This window comes from Marmota marmota, unplaced genomic scaffold, assembly GCF_001458135.2.
Source record: "Marmota marmota marmota unplaced genomic scaffold, marMar, whole genome shotgun sequence".
Classification (NCBI taxonomy): domain Eukaryota; kingdom Metazoa; phylum Chordata; class Mammalia; order Rodentia; family Sciuridae; genus Marmota; species Marmota marmota.
Window position 1 is genome coordinate 12,326,017 of NW_025999905.1, and position 22,041 is coordinate 12,348,057.

At 34.9% G+C, this 22,041-nt stretch overlaps 1 protein-coding gene across 3 annotated transcripts in view; it reads left to right on the plus strand.

Moving 5' to 3' along the window:
• Positions 1-18,766, plus strand: part of Itgb8 (integrin subunit beta 8) — a 90,659-nt gene extending 71,893 nt beyond the window's left edge. For 2 of the 3 annotated variants that reach the window (XM_048799692.1, XM_048799691.1), the window contains exons 8-14: positions 568-657; positions 3,824-3,958; positions 5,876-6,281; positions 8,695-8,920; positions 9,825-9,943; positions 13,216-13,379; positions 13,474-18,766. In XM_048799692.1, coding sequence (XP_048655649.1) covers positions 568-657; positions 3,824-3,958; positions 5,876-6,281; positions 8,695-8,920; positions 9,825-9,943; positions 13,216-13,379; positions 13,474-13,596 — 1,263 coding nt within the window. In that variant the 3' untranslated portion in view covers positions 13,597-18,766. The remainder of the gene's footprint in view (positions 1-567; positions 658-3,823; positions 3,959-5,875; positions 6,282-8,694; positions 8,921-9,824; positions 9,944-13,215; positions 13,380-13,473) is intronic. The other variant, XM_015498133.2, reaches the window with a different exon arrangement.
• Positions 18,767-22,041: the final 3,275 nt, after the last annotated feature.

Genomic DNA, 22,041 nt, shown 5'->3' on the forward strand with positions numbered 1-22,041 from the left:
ATATATATATATATATATATATATATATATATATATATATATAAAGAAAAGAGGTTTGGCATTTAAAGAAGAATTGGGGAATGCTGCATTAAACTGAGTCAAATTATTTACAAATTACAGGACTGCTCAACATTTTAGTTTGAAAATGTGCAATTTGGATCTCTGGATAGAATAAAGATATGCAGAACTTCCCAATCTTTTTTGCCCTTAGAACATTTTTCATCTAAGTCTCTTAGGGCTGTGTTCCATGGAAGATACTTTGGAAATTCTGATATAATTCTGATGATATTTTTAGGTCATCATGTAATTCAGGATGTACACACCCATGCTCATGCATATTTATTTGCATGTGTGCCCACACACACACACACACACACATACACACTACCTTTTCATGGGTATAAGGGCTTGCAGTCCTACCAGGTTGCTTATATTTTTCATGTTTTATATTTTTCCTTCATATAATATCTCATCTTCCATTAGTAATGGAAAAATATTAAATATTTGTTGATCACTGAACCACTGCAGAGTTTGCCATTATGTAAATTCAACTGATGTGTTTTCTAGGACCTTCTACCCCTTTTGCCTGGCACCATTGCTGGTGAGATAGAATCAAAGGCTGCTAACCTCAACAATTTGGTAGTAGACGCCTACAAGGTATGCATATATCATATACGATTTTTGCCAAATAAACTTTAACTTTCCAAATAAACATTTCTGTGACAACATACTAACTAGTGCTGTATCATCTTGAGAGGAGTGGTAGAAAGAACATAAAATTAGGAACAGGGAATCTGGCATTTAGGCCCGGTATTAGCACAAACTACCATGGTCCCTTGGGAGACTATGTGGTCTTGTTGACAGCCATCCAACACTGGGCCTGAGACTTCTCAGTTTCCTTCCAAATTCAATGCTCAATGAGTTACCTACTCATGGCTACAGAAAGCATTTTGTTACCAAGAAATTGCATAATTTCCCTTTTTCATGAATTATGAAATCCACACTGTTATTTAAAGAAACAACCTGCCAGGGGAAATGAATTATCTGGGACATAGAGATTACTAAGATGATTTTGTTCTCTATGAGCAATCATTTGATTGTTCAGTCAATTATTTGAGCACATTCATCAAAACAGTTTGAGTAAAAGAATCACCTTGACAAGTATGGTCTGTTATTTATGGTTGTATGCTCTTATCAATCCTGTGAAGAGTGGGCAACTGAATGCAAAGAATTTACAGAAACATCTGTTCTCTCAAACTGGGTCATGGCTTCATGTCATATGTGCTGTAATGTTGTAATACCACTAAGAACCAGACACTTTTCACACATGACTTCGTTTAATCCTCACCTAGGCAGGTGTTACTACTCTCATTGTATATTTGTGGAAACAGAGAAGTGAAGCAAATTAACCAAAGGTCACACAGCTAATCAGAGGAATCAGGATCAGAATCCAGGTGTTCAACGTCATGCTCCAGGTGTTTCCTGCTTTGTAATATCACCTATTTTTCTTTTGTCGTTTTTATGTAGTATCAAGCTTGCTCGATTAGACCTTGAATTTATGGGCCAGTTATAAAGTCTCATTTTCCCAAATTCTCTGATTCCCTTCCCAAACATGTAAGAGTTGAATAGTGTAAAGAACAGCCAAAACGTGGAGAAAAAAAACTCAGATTTCTCTAATCATCTTCAAGGAGCACCTGCCTTCAACTTGAGTACAGTAGGGAAAGGCAGAAAGTAGACACGGGATAAACAATGAAGAATTATTGAAAGTTATTCTTTAAAAGGAAAATAAACCTTGCTAGATTATTTTTGCCGGGAACTTTTATTTTTGTGTCTGAAACTGTGTAGAATGAAATAAGGAAGAACATGTTAAATGACATCTCTCACAAAAGAGTGTTATGACTAGGGATTTTTATCAAGAAAAATCAAATGTGCATATAATTTTTTTCTCATCAAAAGTGTGTTTCTGAGAAGAATCCAAATAAGAAAGGAATTTATACTGTTAGGACTGAACTGCTATAGTATGAGACCATTTATTACCCCAAGCAAGGAGCATAAACTGACAACTTTTCACCTATGTGTCATACAGTATCCAAGGAAAGGAGACCAAAGTATCTGCTTTAATTTCTTTATTTGTCTAGAACAGATATGGGATGTCTGATCCCACTGTGGTTCTGACTGATCTTACAGTGACATCAATTAAAAAGCAAAACAAACTCAACTCTGGCTAACTACCTTAGGTTGAGATTCTGTCATTTTTTATGTGTTTATATTTTCAAAATTCATCTGAAATTTTATCTTGTCTTCACCATCCAACAGAAACAACTCCCAATTCATTGAGGAATCTTAAAACAGAAAAAATAATCTGTCTCATTACTGATTAGATATTAAAGGGGAAGCTTCAGATTGTGTCAGGAGATTAATTCCTACATCCTAAAACTGGGAAATATTTTAGATATCTATCTTTACATATTGCTTGAAAAACATGGGCCTAACTGGCTTAAAGTCTTAAAACAGAATTTCTGAAGGGTAATCTGAGCACACTCCTTGAATTAAGTATTTTCTTCTGATCTGACATATTATTGCATATCCATCGTTTGCATATCCTTGAAAGTTCCTTTTGGTTTGCCAAAATTGTTCAATTAACAGTTGCAGTGTGTGACTTCTCTAACATGGTGGTACAGGCCTGTAATTCTAGCTGCTCAGGAGGATTGCAAGTTGCAGGCCAGTCTGTGCAACATAGTAAGACCCTGCCTCAAAATGGGGAGGAGGGGTGCTGAGATGGTCTTTTTTAATCCAAATAATACTCATGAATTTGAGGAAAGTATTTTGTTCTAAAGATATGCTATCAGAATTCCATGCTCAATTATTAATCAGTAAGCCCATGTACCTTTATTGATTATACCATTGGAAAAGAAAAATTATTCACGTAAAGGATTAGAATCCTCGGAAAGTATTTTTTTTTCTTCCTACACTGCCACTTTTCTTCCTCTGTTTACAAGTATAAGCTATGGGTTTTTGCATTTAGTTGACTCTTAATTTTATGGGATAAAATGCACACAGATCTGAAAGACATAATTAAAGTAGCTAGATCCTTTGGAACTTAAGAGATTGAGATAGAAGAAATTACTATATATCTAATACGTGATAGCCACTAAATCATATACTGAATAAGCATATAAATGAGTGTAAATCAATGAATTTTTTTCTGCCTAGTTTAGAAGCCCTAGTTTGGAATGAAGGCTTGGTACAAATTTGACTAACAAAAGCAAGCCCTCAGGTCTTAACACAATTTATAAGCCATTCTTAGAGGAACATGTCTGTCAGGTCATTCCTTCCCAAACTGTACCTTTCAACTCTGTATCAATAAGGCATTTTAGCTTTCATGATAGTATAAAGTGTTTGAAATTAAAATGGTTTTTTTTAACAGCTGTTATCTGTCAGAAGCATGTTTCATGTTTTTAGCTATGGAAATTCACCCTTTGTGATATATGGTCTCAATGTTTTACTTAAACTGTATCATAATATGTAAGTAGCACTGAATTTTGAAAGATAATTTTCATAACAGGTTGAGTGAGAAATAGTTTTGAAGTAATTGAAATGAACCATTTAAACGCAGATAATCTAATCTTTCAGTATTTCTTACATATTTCAAACGTAACTGGGTCATTATGTGGAAACACTGTATTTATTCATCCTTTTACAAAGACAGACTCTTTGACTTAGTAAAAAATTAAACCTAGAGTAATTGGATAAGCTTGACTCTGCTTCATTGCTTATATTTGAAACCATTACAGCATTTAATTAAAAGATGATGTCTCCACAGAAACTCATTTCAGAAGTGAAAGTGCAGGTGGAAAACCAGGTACAAGGTGTCTATTTCAACATCACAGCCATTTGTCCAGATGGGGCCAGAAAGCCAGGCACCGATGGATGTGGAAATGTGACAAGCAATGATGAAGTATGTGGGTGTGCGTTTTTCTTATTTAAAATAAGCTAAACTTGTTTGGCATGCTTTCCTCACAGAAAAACCAAACCATTCTGAATAATTGTACTTAACTTCTGACTCCAGGCATTTTATTTATACTTCAAAGTAACTTTCATTGTCTCTTCTCAAAGTTACCTTCTTGTTTTAACTCAATTAACTATTCTCTTGAACCCTCAAGTTAAAATAAATAAATATGTATTATGTTGAACACTTGTTTAATAACAGTAACTTCCAACGTAGGTGACCCAATTGGTATAGAAGAGGAAATCACATCTCCTTTTGGATTCAGATCTGCTTATTCTCAAGGGTAAATGTGATATTGAAAGTAATAAGCTATAGGGAAGAATGACACAATTGATAAAGTCTAAGAATTTCAAAATCTTTCACTTTGTGTTTGCCTCAGTCCATTCATAATCAGGTAGGGAAATTGAGAACAATAAAAAAGAAGGAGTTGAAATGAGATGAAAACAAAGAGGCCTAAATCACAGTAGCATCAGGAAACAGGACCAGAGGAGTAGGGATTCTCCAAGAATTGGCACAGTAGAGAGGCACAGCAGAGAAGCACACACGGAGATCCTTGTGGGGTAAAGATATCTCCAGTGAGTCGTTTTCCTCTTGGGGCATGACTTATCTCATTTTTAAACAGATGGCTTGGACTAGAAGACTTTTCATCTCCCTGCTAACTCCAAGGTTCTATAATTGTATTTGTTGTTTTTTTTTAATTATTATTATTAGTAGTGGTAGTAGTAGTGATTTTTTGTGGTCCTGGGGATTGAACTCAGGGCCTCACTTAGGCCAGGCAAGTGCTTTACCCGTGAGCCACATCCTTAGCCTCCTCTATAATTTTATTAATTGCTTACATGTCAGGTCCTAGAGAGAAAAAGTGATGGAAAGAGGTAGAACATTCTCAATAAAAGGAGACTTTTCTGTAGTTAGAATATATTTTCCCTCTTGAGAATTTTAGAATCTGTGGGTAGTATAATTGTGCCTACAAGCTGTACATTTTAAATTAATTACTGCAAGTTTCTAATTCTGTAGTTTCCTCTATAATCAGTCCTTGGATTTTGTTCAAAAGCCATCATACAGCAGTTTACAAAATACACACTTGATTTTCATTAAATATAAAGAAATTTTTTTCTATCATAAGATAACATTAAGTTACTTACTGAAGAATGAAGTAATTCTTTCAAAAATCTCAAGTTTGTAGCAATGGTTTTCTTACTTCTTAGGGTTTTTTCTTTCTTTCTTTCTTTCTTTTTTCCTACATTTCTTTTTCCCCTTGACTTTCAACCAAGTTGTATAAACAACGTGACTCTAAGGAATAGTCATCTGACCTCTTAATTATATAAACCCCAAGTTTTGCTCTACGATTAATAATGGCAATGACCACATTATCCTACACATCTGTTAATCCTTAACATTCTTAAGACAAAAACATTTCGAGTACAGCACCAACACCAACTTATAATAAGGCTGAGTCAAACTCCTAATACATGTTGAAGCCTAAATTTAGTTCTTTTTGTATCATGACATATAACATAATTTCCAACCAAAAACACAGATTATTTTTAAATTGTAATGATTTTAGTCCAACTTGAAAATAGGAAGGTGGAGTAGGCACTTCATATAAACAGGATCAAGTCTGTTTAATGGTGTATTATAGGTAATTAGCAATCATTGGTTTCTCTAATTCTTTAGTTTATTAATCAGAAAATAAAAGACATTAAAAGGGATTTTGCATCTACATGTGAAAAAACTTGCCTGGGTATTTTATAAACAATTACTCTAAGATGCTATTATATTATTGATTGAAATATACTGACACATATAATATTGGCAATAAAAATATCAAAGGATGTAATTATATTTCCTTTTTCTTCCTAAATTTAGGTTCTTTTCAATGTAACAGTTACAATGAAAAAATGTGATGTCACAGGAGGAAAAAACTATGCAAAAATCAAACCTATTGGTTTCAATGAAACCACTAAAATTCACATACACAGGCGCTGCAGTTGTCAGTGTGAGGACCACAGAGGACCTAAAGGAAAGTGTGAGGATGAAACTTTCCTGGACTCCAAGTGTTTGCAATGTGAGGAGAGTAGATGCCATTTTGATGAAGATTCATTTCCGTCCGAGAGTTGCAGGTTACACAAGGACCAACCTGTTTGCAGTGGTCGAGGAGTCTGTATTTGTGGGAAATGTGTATGTCACAAAATTAAGCTTGGAAAAGTGTATGGAAAATACTGTGAAAAGGATGATTTTTCTTGTCCATATCACCATGGAAATCTGTGTGCTGGTGAGTATAAATACATACAGGTAATTTTTACTAACCACTATCCTGGTAGTATATAGTCTCATGTATCTTTAAAAATATGTTACAAATTGCCATCACTGAATCTGAATTTAATACTCACAGTTTCATAGTCTGCAAAATTAGGTCACCACAACAGTCACAGCAGGGGTTTGAATATTTATGTTTAAAGTATACAGGATATACTTCTAAATAAAAACCTAAAATTAATTGTAATTCTCAAATATTCTTTGATCTTGGAAAGAACATCCCAGAAGGGGAAATTACTGATGATGGCTGACACGTTTTCCAAAAGAATGAGGGTATTCTTCCACAAGGGTCTGATTCATTCTAGCAAAAGGTTACTCACTCCAGATTGCTCAGAGGATTTTATTTCTGTCAGGATGAGGGGGGAGTGAGCTATAAAAATATACTTTTCATTCATTGGAAAATTCTTAAAGCATCATTATAGATGGTATTGTAAGTTTGTGGTAATTTAAACCTCAGCAGTTTATTTTTGGACCACCACCAGCAACAGAATTGCCAGAGGACAGCATTCTTCAAGAAAATACTGGATTATTAAGTAATCTAGAAGATTAGTCTTTGTGGCCACACACAGACCACATTTTAAAATGAAATGAATTAAAATAAAAATATCAATGTTACTTTGTGTCTAATTCAGCTTACTGCCACCTACAGGTTAGAGTCCAATAACTGTGCAACACTTGAATATTAAAATATTATTTTAAAATATATTAAACTCTCTGCCATCTGAGTTCATATAATAATTTCACTTACTGTGAAAATGCCTTTTTAGCATTTGCATTGTAGTAGATAAATATTTGTTAAGTTGTTGATGAATGAAAATATTTCATTACTGTAAGAATATGGAAAGTAACAGCCTATAAAAATAAATTTTATATTGTTACAAAAGCTAAAAATTCAAAATATGTTACCTAAATTCGTGATGGCAAATTATCTTTTTATTCTATTATATACACGGAATGTTTTGTATTTCAAACATTTATTCAACTGTAGCTGGAATCAGAGAAGATGGATTGTAGATAACTTTAGAATGAATCAGCCGTTGTCTACTATATTTTATAGGGAAAGGAAATGTTATTTTACAGGAAACAGAAAGACTTTCTCTACAGCTGTCAGTTCCTCAAAGACATTTCAAATACATTGAGAATCCCATTCTCTGCTGCAAAATATCCAAGAATCATGTACTGACCCTTCCATGTGACTATGATACTACTGACCCACAAGCACTTGAGAATCTGCTTTGAATGGTTTGTGTGTAAGTGAAAACTGTAGGGCTGACATGCATCATCTAGTCTCCCCGAGGAATAAAAGCACATGTTCCCAGGTCAGCTGGCCAGTGCTCCATATGCAGGCTGTACGGGGAAGCAGGGTCTGGAGGACATCTGTTTGGCCTGGACCTTATTAGTTTTACGCTTAACAAGCTGAGCTGATCCAGCAGTGGACCTTGTGGGACAGTTAACTTGTAAGGTGCTCAGCAATAAAAGAGAGAAAGGAAATGAGGAAAAGAAGGCAAGGAACAGAAGGGAGGGAAGGAAGGAGGAAGGGAAGATTAATTGACTTGTAGCTAAAAAATGCTTGAGAAATACTGCACAATCCTGTAAAATGTACCCCCTTCTTGAAGATTTCTAATTTGCATTGGCAGATTAAACTTTGGACACTTTCAGCAATCAAAAATTCATTTAATTATGTATAACCAATGTTTCCTCAGCTTGTGTGCATAAAGGCCCCTTGTGCACGTGCACACTCCCCACCCCTCACACACACCGTCTTCCTTTCTTCTTGCCATTTGCCACCTAATCATAGCTCGCAGCAGAGATGAGAACAGCACTGATAATCTACTAAATGCTATTCTGAGGATATGAGAGAATTATTTCAACTCCTCAGAAAATTTTATCTTTAAACATAGCCTTCACCACACTGAAGCACTATGAGGGTTTGCCTCCTAGTCCTTCCAAGTCATTCCCAGCCCTTAGCAATAGTGCAACTATGAGAATAGATTATGGAAGTCATTAATCAAATACTCTTATCTTCTGATCTCATGTCACATGACATTACTTTGGCTTTTGTAACTTCTTTATATTTCTGTGTCTTAATTTAAAACTGAACGTATGACACTTAGAGAGTCGGGCAGCCACCACAGGAGGGACTTCCTTCACATTTGTTAGCACAGTATATTAGTACGAGAGATTATCTACAATAGGACATCTTTCCTAAATTCTGGCACTCTTTAGGTCAGAAGAATAGAAAATGATGCTGTTTCCATTCACTTGACTACCTGTTCATTTCTGTGGAGGTGGGAAGTGAATCCACACGTGGAAACCCTTCACAAGTCAGTGGCGTCCCTAATGTGGGTCATGGTGTGTCTTGGTTGCAGGGCATGGAGAGTGTGAAGCAGGCAGATGCCAGTGCTTCAGCGGATGGGAAGGGGATCGATGCCAGTGCCCCTCAGCATCATCCCAGCACTGTGTCAATTCAAAAGGCCAGGTGTGCAGCGGCAGAGGCACGTGTGTGTGTGGCAGGTGTGAGTGCACAGATCCCCGGAGCATCGGCCGCTTCTGTGAGCACTGTCCCACTTGTCACACAGCCTGCAGTGAAAACTGGTATGAGCTCTCTGACTTCCGCAGTCGTAAAGCAGCCCTGCAGCTGCTGTTTTTGTTGGTTCTGCCTTTCTTAATCTCAGAGTTGCCAGACAAATTGTTACCTTCATGCTAAAAAAGAAGTGAATGGAGACATTTTAAAAATTAGGGGACTTGAATTCCAATCTCAGCCCAATAACTAGCTGTAGAGCATCACAATAAATCCAGACACTCACTACCTTAGTTTTTTTTTTTAAATAAGTTTTGGAAAATAGAGGCTATTTGCTACAAAGATGATGACTAATTAATTGTGTAAGACAAGTTGTTAAAAATCTTCTATGTCTCAGTTTCCTGAGTTTGAAAGTAAGGATGATGATGGATAAACATAATAATGTTAAAGTTCTGTGAAAGAATTAAATTAAATTAAATGTGAAAAGCAGAATAAAAGCACACCTTTGTATTTGGTGCATGATGATTGTAGAAAAAATGTTGATTAAGTTATCATTGTGCTTTACTTTTAATATTTTCATGATAAAGAATGATGGTGGCTATGACTTACTCTAGAAATAAGTGATAAATAAACAAAAGGTAACATGCTAAATGAAAGCAACATAATTGTTTTGTGTTAGTAATTGGTTTTCCAATGACAGTCTGAGACCTGCTCACAGACCACCAATCTAAACATCAGTGTACTTTCCAGTTTGCATAATTCAGATTTTTAAAATGATTTCTCTCTCAAATCTGTAATTCTATTATGCATAGTCACTTATTTAAATTATTTGGAAATGCAATACTTCAACATAATGATAGAGTTATTTCAAATGGAACTAATCTAAATTTGCAGTATCTATTTGTTGTTAAGTTGTTATTTTATTTTTCCTAGAAAATATTATAGTTTATCTGCTTTTAAAAGAACTAATGTTTTAAGTTCCTCTCACAGGAATTGTATGCAATGCCTTCACCCTCACAATCTGTCTCAAGCTATACTTGATCAGTGCAAAACCTCATGTGCTCTCATGGACCAGCATTATGGGCATCAAACATCAGGTAAATGGAAGATTCATAATCAAAGCATTATAGTGTATCTGTGGAGGACCACATTCCCCCAAAGTTCTCATAATTAACCATGCTAAGGAAAAGACTAAGAACTTCAATTTTGGTTTCAATATGAAACACTTCTTTATTTTTAATACAATTTTATTGAATCAACATGGAAATACAGTAAATAAGTCTGCACACATTTATGGACAAAATGTAATGAGTTTGTGATTTGCTTTTTGAAATCTCCCAGAGATGATGTTCCTGAGTAGTTAATGTTTTACACCTCTGCTTCACCGCTCTGTTTCCATGCCGTGTACCTCCATGGAAGGACATCCAAATAAATTGACTAGAAAGATCTCCATGAGCCAAAAAATACAGGTTCCCAACAGGGGATCCCTTCACTGAGAGATAAAGATTGTGGAGCCATAATTTTCCTTCATAACCCAAAGTTGCTTCCAGTTCAGAACTGCTAAAAGAGAGATCCAGCATGGCCCTCATCTTAACAGGGCATTTCTTTCCCCAGAGAATAATTATTTATTTGTCTTTGGAAAAGCACATAATGAATTTTTAAAGGCAAAGAGATTTGGTTAACAGAGAAGTAAAAAGTAAATGAAGTAAAATTAAAGCAAGAGATTTGTGTTTTATCCCAAATTGGACACTCCTATTTCCTTTAACTCACACTCGTGTTTCAGGTGAAGCTACAAAATCTCAAGGAGCAATGAACTGCTTTTGTAATCTATGTAACATCCAAAGGGTCATTCCTTGTACTTCTCATTCTGATAGCATGCAGTTTAGTGGGGGGAATGATGATAAATGTAACACAATGAAAACAATATGGAACTTTTAGTCTGAAGTCCTTGGCTTAAGCCCTAAGCATTACTTGTTAAGAAATAGCAGTCCTCCTGAAAAATTTCCTGAGCCTCAGTTTCCTCATCTGTTAAATAGAGATATAAATAGTATCCACCTCAAAGGGTTGTTGTGACCTTAATGAGCCAATGAACGTGAAACAAGTATCTAAAGCAAAAGATGATTTGTAAATGGAAAAACCATGTGAGAGTTATGAGCAAAGTCTGTTTTTAAATGAAATTTCATTAGAACTCAAAAAGCTGGAACCCCATTTTTTCACAGGTGTTCAAAGGAGTTAGAAATGAATTCCTAACTCCATAAGAGCTAAAAATTAGGTTACTTTATAGGAAACATTTCTATTGCTTCTATTATTTCAAGTTTCTCCTCCAACCTGTAAGAAAAAATCCCAGCCCTTAGAGAGACTGCCGAGAAGAATAAACATTCTCCGGAGCTTTGTTTCCTTTTGGTTTCACATCTGCACTGATCTTAGCTCATGATGAATTTGGCTCCAAACAGAGTCCCATGTGCTGCCAGCTGGGGCTACAGCAATCACTCCCAAAAGCTAAGTGCCTTTCTAATAAATAGGGCCCTTCCTATCAACATGTCATTTATTATGTTAAGTAAACACTACTGTGACTGAAGGGTGGTTACAAATAGTATCCCCTTAAAGCTCCTAGGAAAAGCTCTGACCCAATCTCAATTAAGAAAAGCATAGGCTGGGGGTAGATGTTTGACCATCCCTAGCAACCTTTCAAAATACAGGCAGAGTTGAGCCTTACAATTGCCCTACAACTGCTAACTTATTAGGAATACTTCTGAACTTGATGAGGAGCTAGAGGGTTTCCCCTCCCCTTAACCTCTATTGTGCAAGGACAGGGAAAGGGCATTGGTTAGGCACCTCTATTATCTATCCTCTCAATCACACTTCAAGGGTCTTCTTTCAGTCTCTCTGGCTAAGTGCCCACCAGGCAAGAAGCCAGTAAGTGGAATCAAGCCACGTGTTCCCTCTGAGGACCTGCCTTAGCTGGTTTGAGTAGCCAGATCATCTAAGGGAAATGGCAATCTGTTGGGGGAGAAAGATTTGGGGATCATTCTCCTGTGGAAGACTCAAAGGTGCCACCTTCCAACACAGCATTTTGGATTCTGTCTCCCTGAGGTCTGTGACAATGGAAGACTTGCTTTGGAATCTGGTATTTCCACTTGATGAGTAGCCCTGGGGTCTGCCTCTGACCTTTTGTTCAAGACCCCTTATTACTGACCAAAAGAATTGGGGCTTCATTAAGTTTTCTCATTCAGAGAGGCCCTTGTCATATAGAGTTCTGGCCTTATTTGCGAGCATACTTGGTCACTGCTAAAAATTGAGTCCAAATCACCCACGATTGCATAATGCATTGGCAGGTCTTCTTCTTAGTGGCCTTCTCCAGGGAGACTCTAAAATTAACATAAGGTCCCCAAAGTCTGTAAAATGGGCAGAGGAACACAATGTCTTTTCTAGCCCGGAAGTAATTTTATGAATCTGGGGCAGCTGTTGAGTTCTGTGGAATACTTGCTGTTATGCAACCATGTTCCTCTATGATAAGGGGGATGCCTCTGGCAACAACAGAGGCTGCAGGTTTTCCAATGAGAGTTTGCCAAAGGCCTGGTGCTAAAAGAGAGATCCAGCATGGCCCTCATCTTAACAGGGCATTTCTTTCCCCAGAGAATAATTAATGATTTGTCTTTGGAAAAGCACATAATGAATTTTTAAAGGCAAACAGATTTAGTTTACAGAGAAGTAAAAAGTAAATGAAGTAAAATTGAAGCAAAAGATTTGTGTATTATCCCAAATTGGACACTCCTATTTCCTGCTGAAGCCATGCATAATAATAATGAAACCTTACACTGCAATTTCAGAGGCAATATTTATTCATCTATTAGAGTAGTACTGATTTCAGCTTCTGCAAATGTTTACTTTATTTTCCATTACTGGTGTGCAACAAATGAAGAGAAAGCATAACAAGAGGAACACATGCTGATGCCCAGAGGTGTTGAGCAGTTCTTAAAATCTGATTTTCCACTTGGTGTTCAAAAGTACAAACCACAAAAGCTGCCCCTCTCTCTGTCATGGATATAATTATATCTGGGTAAGGGACTTGGACATATTCCAGCTAAGACAATTATAGAATCAGGCTGGAAAGAAATGATGTTATTAAATATTTTCATTGTGTCTGTTCCCAAAGGGAAGTTCTCTTTTGAAAATATTTTAATAATAAATGTGCAATAAAAATTACTTTACTTTTCTGAGTCAACAGTAATGTCAGTCCCTTGTTTTGAAAATGCAAATTTGTACAAGTCTCTGGTTCTATTAATTATAAGATGTGAACACTGTTTACTTGCTAGAATTCTTTGATTGATTGGCTTTGTTTAATGTTAACTTGTTTGCTTTATTACAGAATGTTTATCTAGCCCAAGCTACTTAAGAATATTTTTCATCATATTCATAGTTACATTCTTGATTGGGCTGCTTAAAGTCCTTATCATTAGGCAGGCGATACTACAATGGAATAGTAATAAAATTAAGTCCTCATCAGATTACAGAGTGTCTGCCTCAAAAAAGGTCAGTGAATTTTTAAAATATAATTATCAGTATTTTATTGTCTAGTTGCAATAGTTAGGTCTTTAATTGATAACAATATTTCTTCTCCATCAAGGATAAGTTGCTTCTGCAAAGTGTTTGCACAAGAACAGTAACCTACCGCCGTGAGAAACCTGAAGAAATAAAATTGGATATCAGCAAACTAAATGCTCATGAGAATTTCAGGTGTAACTTCTAAAAAAGATACAAGAAAACTTTATGGAAAACTGGATTTTTTAAAATAATTGCTCCTAAAAAAGTAAAATTGTAAAAGTCACAGGAGGAGAAAAATTGTTCAAGGTCATGCCAGTTCCTGGTTGTATGAAGACTGACAAGCATCCTCATTGTCATGTGACTCACACAGCTGCTGAACTTTTCAGAGAAAAATGTGTCTTACTACTGTTTGAGACTAGTGTCGTTGTAGCACTTTACTGTAATATATAACTTATTTAGATCAGCATAGAATGTAGATCCTCTGAAGAGCACTGATTACACTTTACAGGTACCTGCCATTCCTACACATCCCAGAAAGACACGATGCTGTGAGACAGGTGAGCCTCGTGTCCCTACAAGGGTGCAAGTCATTCCTGCCAGAACATGTGGATGAAAAACAAAACCTGGTAGTTACATACCGAAGTGTCCAAATGCTTCAGCAATTGGCAGTGACTAGACAAAAACAATTAGATGAATAAATTGTTGGTGTTTCATTCATTCAGGAGGTGAACAGCATAGAACCTTAATCATAAGGGATACTATTTTGAGACTGTGTAGTTTGATGCATGTGTGTTTATGTTTCCTTCTTTTCACAAAATGGATACTAATGCCAATGTTCTTTCTTCTTTGCATTTATATTTTGTTTTCCTTCTTCCAGGATAAGTTTATATATATTGCAGATGACTGGATTAAATAAGTGCTAAGTTACTACTGCCATAAAAAACGTGTAATACAATGTCACTTTATTAGAATACTGGTTTTAAAAGCTGAATGTTAATAAGGGACACTGTAAAGTAGCATGTAAACCTGAATAGCTTCATTGTTTGAAGATGTGGTATCTTCTTACCTGGTAAACTGGATGGATTGTTTCACTATTTCATTTGCCTGATCTGTAGGTTGGAATTCACAAGGTATTTAGAAACTCTGCCTCAGCAATGTACTACACTTTTGAATGAGTTTTCTTAGATTTTTTGAGTCCAAGTAGATATCAACATTTTTCAGATGAAAAGCTATATTATTTTTGCCCTTCAGTGCAGCCTAAGGACATTCTTTCCCTGAATTGCCCCAAACCTATTCACTAGGATTCATAAGAATATAAAATTGGAAGAGGGAAGGTAATATCTTAAAAATAAGATAATTCTCCATTTTAGTTAGTCAGGGAATTAAGGCTTACAAAGTTTAAGTGGTTACTTAAAAACCACCCAGGAGACAAAAGTGGCAGCATTAGAGAAGGAGTTCTGACTTCTAATTGCAGGCCAGTGTTCATTGCATGATGTTATGCTACCTCTCGAACTTTAAAATATTCAATTGGCAAATATTTTAAAATGTGATTTTACTGAAGTCTTAAATATATGCTTGTGAGAAATTTTCAGAAGTAGAGAAGAGTAATTCCAATTGAGTTGTCCATAATGGGTTCTAGTCTTTCCTGCTAATCAGCTTCTGAGATGAGACAGCAATGTGGTGGAAATATGGGGAAATCCTTCACATTATAAATCTGTACGAACAGCACCCTCTGGGGTTATACCCTGCTCAACTCAAGACCTGAATACATCTCTACCTTCCCCAATGGAAACTTCTTCACAATTACCATATCCCTACAGACTTACTCAGTCTGAATCATGGACTAGCTGTCCCACTATCCTCTGAGCAGTCCAGAATTTTACCTATGACAACCAAACAATATATTTAAACCATCTTCTTGTAATTCCCAGATTTTCTGTCTTCCAGAACTTCAGTGAAAGTTCTAGATGAAGACTCACCTCCATCCTATATTCAACCCTAAAGAGAACTGAAAAACATGTTTAGTTTTTCTGGAGCCAGCGGACAGCAGCTCCATGAGCTGTTCTCTGCAGCCAAGCAATTATAATACTAAAATGAATGCATTCCAAGTGAGAAACTTGGGAACATTGACATAATTCAATACTGGACTCATGTAAGAAAACTTTGGTAACTAAAGATAATGTAAAATTTGTAATTTTAAGCCTATCAAATATAATATCCTTTCATAAATATATAAATGTATGTCTGACAACCTCCCAAAATGAAAAAAAGTGGGAGATATCCTTTAATTAAAATGCTGGCAATTTAAAAATTAATAGTTCAGTGTTTATGAGCTACAAACTAATTTCCATATGGAAATGAGCAAAAGAGCTTAAGAAAATGAAGTCCTTAAAAATCAAGGATTTTTTTTTAAATCTCACTAGTTTGCACTAACTTTAAAATGGACCAAGCTGTTAACATAGGAAGAGACAAACTTCCTTGTAGGCAATTTAAAGCTAAGTGATGACTGTAGCTGTCTCTGAATGTCATATGCTTTTTTTCCTGTTTTCCTTTTTTTTTTTCTTTTTCCTACTTAAAGAGCTAATTCTTAAAGGTTTTAGGGCTTATACTTTACTTGAATAATTGATATTTTTCTGTGTAATGGTTTCTGAGAAGTGAATTAATATTTGACTAGTTAGAATTAATTAAAAGATAAGGGGAAACAGGGTATTCTTAGATTAAATAATTTATGTAAATAGAGCCTATTTTCAACTACTATGACCACAGGAGCCTTTTGTATTCATTGATATTAAACACAATTTTAAATTATTAACAAAACTTAGAACTTGAACAACATGTCTTGGTACGGGAACAATTTTGTGCCCTCAAGTATGTAATGATTATGAAAATGTGCCCCATGCACACTACGACACAACTGGATGCAACTTATTTCTCTAGGGCATCTTTACACTGCAGTGCACATGTGCTCATAAGTGTTCAATATATTCTTTGAAATTTACTAGTATTTATTAAGCCATAACATTCTCTGGAAGACATAAAAATTCACTAGAAATCAGATTATGTTCTAAATGTTCATTTTAGTTTTGATTTATAAAAATAACAACCACCACCACACCAAGAACAATACTAGATATCTCTGGAGGCAATTTTTTAAAAAAACTCAAAATACTAACATTAGTGGGTGCATCATATTCAACACTTCACTAAAGAATAAATTCCTTCTTTTTTTTAGCATTCACTTAACCTCCCCAGAAGATATTATGATGTGTAACAAAAGGCATCCATGAGATACTGAAATATTTCAGGATGAGCTATAAAATTAGATTGCTTCTCTCCATCAAATTATAAATTGTTCCTGTTATCCTAAATCCTATTTTTTTTCCCATTCGCTTTTCCCAAGATTTCCTTAAAGCTTTAGGCTCAACTAGCCTAATTGTTTAAAATAATGGAATTTAGTGGCATAATTAAATTCTTCATTTCCAAACACCTCTTGATTTTAACACTCATTTGAATTTATGCTCCTGCACAAAGACAGACCCATTCATGTGCATATTGTACTCTCTTTTGTATACTCTTAATATCCAATTTATGGCTATTCTTATCTATGTTGACCTTAAGAACTCCATTTCATCCAACTCAAACCTTTTCAAGTGAATGCAGAACGTTCTTTCGGATCATTTGCATCTTCTTTTAAAATTCCTCCATAGCAATTTATTATGTCTAACTGATCACCCACATCTATATGTGTGTCTCATTGATTCTAAGACAGTTTTTCAATTTAACCTCTCCAAAATTGTCATGTCTTCTGAAATTGTTGGCATCTTAGGTGCAGTGTTGAAAAGTGTGCTTAAATATTGCACTAATTCACCTTTAAATAAACATTCATAGGTATGGGATAATCCTTTTCTTTTAAATTTTTATGAATTAATGTCTGGTAACATCTGAAGCCAGTTTTCAATACAATTGAATCACAACTCAATAGGGAGCCTGTCTGATAATCAACTCATCTTCTGCAGATCTTTAAGTTGCAAAAGCTCCTTCAGGCTCCCGTTTATGTTCTATGCTAAGTGATGATTAATTCAACAATCCTCACTAACTGACTAGAATGGGTAAGTTTATTTCACTTAACATTTTTTTTTATTCCTTTCTTAAGGGATCCTCTGTATATGATCATCTCACTTGTAAACAAAACTAACTGGAAAAATATTCCATGAAACCATCGTAATTAGATTTTGTAGCATCTTGTTTGTCTTTTATCAATGGAAGAAAATATGAAACAACCAGTCTTGTGGAAAACAACTTTGCTCTTGGGTCCTCCTACTTTTGTTTAATCTTTCTTTATCCTTTTTGTTCTTTTGATATTTTCCTTGGTTCTGATACATTTGCCTTCAAGCCCATGTAATGACTGTTTTAAAACTGCATATTTAAATTATTTTGATTATGTGAAACAATTGTTCAGCTCTCTGGGCAGCTTTTTTTGAAATACCTGAGAGTAATGACACTACTCTTGTATCTACCTGAAATATTTTTCTGCTTAAAATTTATCTTTGGAAGCTAACTCTATTAATGAGATTTCTAGTCTTTATGATCAACTTCAGTTAAAATTGTCTAACACAATAAAATAACCACTGCAATCAAGGATGGAAAATATGTGACACGTGTAAAGATCTTTGACCAACTTTACACTATGCCACAGACAAATGTGATTCTGATGAATTCCACACAATGACAAGTATGGTACATAGATTTTATTAAAAATATTTAGTATAAAATATTTTAATTCTAAATTATAAGAAAATACAAATTTGCACATACTAATATAGAAATTCATTTTGTGTATATTTAACATACATTTAAACTATTTTACATTTATCAGCTACTTTATTAAGGTTTTTTAAACCTCTGCAAGAAAATTAGAAATGTTTTTTAAATTATCAGTAACATAACCTTATTTTGTTTCACTTAACATGTACTGCCTTTGTAAAAAAGAAATTTAATATAGAATGTATTTTTAAATTAAAATTTTTGTGTATTAAATAGCTCTAAGAAAGAAACAAATTCTTACTGAACATGTTTCATATTATTTCTGGCTTTGGATTATACATAAAGTTAAATTGCCTTAAATGATAAAAAAGATTGAGGTTTTAATTTCACGTAATATGCTATAACCTGTTCATGTAACTCTGACTACTAACTTCTGTTTTATGTATTTATTAAAGAGCTGACACTGTAGATTGTTGTGAGATGTTTATTTTTCTAACAGATCTTATAGGAGTTATGACAAGGCATTCAATTAATGCACAATTCTGTTTAAAAGTAGGTGATAAATGACATGAAATTTTCTGTTTTAAAATAAAATGTAAAGGCTAAGAATACACAGAATACTTCTTTATTTACCACGTGTCCTATGACCCTCAAAGTTGCTATACAGCAGCACATTGTCACTTAAGAACGTGTAGTAATGACCACACACCATCACTGGCAGAGGCCACTTCCTCATGTATAGAAACTACTACTTTTAGACTATTGTGGGTCCAATGGTGAAGAAGTGGGGCCGTCCTAACTGCCCTTTTTCCTTTGGATAGCTGCCCAATGGTGGAAACAGGAGGGACTTCCTTATGGCAAAGAACAAGAAATTAGCTAGATGTTAAAACAAGATTTTTCTACCTGCAAGGGATTTGTGCCATTAAATATATGTTACAAATCATAATACATATATAACATGGACTTCAATTGTGCCTTTTAGAGAATCATACTTCAACAACTGAAATTTATTTATTGAGTTCTCTTGTATTGTGTTTTTCCTCTCTTCAACCTAGGGAAGAGAATAAAGGAAAAGTATAGGAGACACATTAAACATTAAATAAAACATATACACAGAGTCCCAGTCCTTAAGGAGCTTTTAACAGTGTAACACACATTTAGATAGAAGGGTTATGCTGGAGAGGTCAGACAGAAGCTATCAGAAGGTCTCACAGATGTTTATTTTTGAGAACTCATCCCAGTTCTGTCTGGACTACAGACTTTCAGGCTCAGAATCCTGATTTTGTAGCTAGGCATAGTGATACATGCATGCCTATAATCCCAGTGGCTCAGGAGGCTGAGGCAGGAGGCTCCCAAGTTCAAAGCCAGACTCAGCAATTTAGCAAAGCCCTGAGCAACTTAGCAAGACTCTGTCTCAAAATAAAAGATAAAAAGAGCTGGGAGTGTGGCTCAGTGGGAAAGTACCTCTGGATTCAATTCCCAGTACTCACTCCAAAAATGTCTAATTTTGTTATGACTAGTGTTTTCTCCTGTTCTTCCCTTCCTCCTTTAGTAAAGGAATTTACCTCCTGAGTTTCAGCCAAGCACACCATAGACTCAAATGCCTAGACTCCTTTGCAGCTATGTGTGGGTACAGTGAGATAGAAGAGGAGGTGATAGGTGCAACTTTGGGTCTTACTTCCTCTCCCCCTTTTTGTTGGATGGAACAAATGGAGCCACTGCCTTAGCAAAGGAAGTCTGTGCTAGGGTGGTCAGTTACTCCTTATCTATAGATGCTTACTTCAAAGCTAATACCTGGTAGGTGGACTGTCTTAGCCAAACCACTGCAGTTGATGTTATAGTAGATCATTTGTACTCTAATGATGTATTCTTTATGCAATTATCTCATGGAATCCTCAGCAACACAGATACCATTTTCCTTAACTTTCTAAATAAGGAAAATAAGACAGAGGATCTTACATAAATGCAAGCAGCCAATAAATGACCAAGGTAGGATTCTACCCAGATCCATTTTTCTTTCCATAAATGACTGACCATATTTCATTTTGAGGATAGTTTACTAGTTCATCACTTTTATCCCTATGTCTCACAAGTCAGATGTGATAAATAAAGTTCAGCAGATTATATGCAAAAATTCTACACAGGAAAAAGCAATCAGGCCTTCAAAATAACAAATGAAATGTTAAGTACACTCAGAATAGGGACTCCATCCAAGAACATTGAAATCCTGATGAGACAGCATGGGAACCAGTAACTACAGATCCTAGGTTATAGAGACTTTGATTTGAGGCTAAGAATGTCAAGCTTTGGTTACTAGGAAGGAGAAAACTCTGAAGTTTTTGCATAGAAAGTGATATTATTGAAATTAAATATGGTTGGTATATACCTACATAATATAATTTTAAGCTTTAATTTTATACTCTCTAATACTAGATGTAAATACTTTAAACACTATTAAGTATTTACTATCATTAAATTCATTTTAATGCTAACTTTAAATACCACTTACTACTGGTATGAAAAAAAATAAAAGTATTCAAAAGCAGAGATAAATTCAAAATCCAAACTGCTAGTGGTACACATATGTAGTATATTTTCTCATTTTTCTAAGCACTTTATAATTATTGTTACATAAATAGTACATATTTTTAATAAAGCACAGAAAGACCAAGATATTAAAGTTAAAAATCAATATTAATCAGATCTAACCATCCAGTTGACCATTGCCATGTATTTTCCAAGAACACACACACACATACAACACAAACACACACACACACACACACACACACCTATTTATGACTAAGAAATACACTATAAATAAGAGGTGCCTTATGTTCTGTCTGAAGAATTGGATTTTACCTAGTTTAAAAAAAAGAGATTTTTTAAAAATTCAAACATATTATAAAATATTTTTCCATGTCATGATTCATAACTGTTTTGATAGGGGAATAGTATCCCATATGCAAAAATGCGCCACAATCATACTTCTTAGATTCATTAAGAAAAGAATGAGCAGGATATGATACCAAATAGCAAAAGCTGGTTAACAAACTCAGTATTCAACATGAGAGGATTGCATCAATAAATTGTTTTTGAATATGAGAGACCTGGACATTTATAATGCAGAAAAGAAGGAGCAAGAATAGAGAGAAATACTTGTGTTGGAGGGTTTGGATAAATCTAGAGTATAACAGAAGGCATTTCAAATTGCAACAAAGAGGAGTCAATGGAATGAGCATGAAGCCTTCTCATGAAGATGTAAAGGTCTGTGAGCTCCCAAGTTCTCTCAAGTCTTCCTTTTAGCAGTTGGCTAGATTTTAGGTGATGAAGGAAGGAGTTAGTCAAAGAGAATTCTAATGCCAGCTTCAAAAGTCATGATGGGCTTCTATCCAAACTGGATAAAACTCCCAAACTGGTCTTACCAATCATGCTTCTTGCCAATCCACTTTTAGACTAAATTCTCACTTTATCAAAATATTTGGCCAGACAAAACTAAAACTGGGAATTGTTAAACCATATCAATGATCATACTTTCAAATATTATTAAAATAAACCTAACTGAAAGATAAGAAATATCTCATTTAATGTAATTGTTTATGTATGAATATTGTAGTCATAATGGGAAGCAGCATGGACAGCATTTTGAGAAAAATAAATGACACCTTGGGTTTCAAAGCTATAATCTTTTGGCACTTATTTCAGCTGGTGTGTTATTTGGAATGAAGAATACAGTGTTCTTCAGAATTCTTACAGAGAATTGTCTTAAGATCTGAAAATATCTTCAGACTGGACTGGTTAGAGAAAAACTCTTTCTTTACTGGGCTTTGGCATGCTCTATATTTTTTCTTTGTTATAATTTTTAAAAATCACTTTTATCATCATT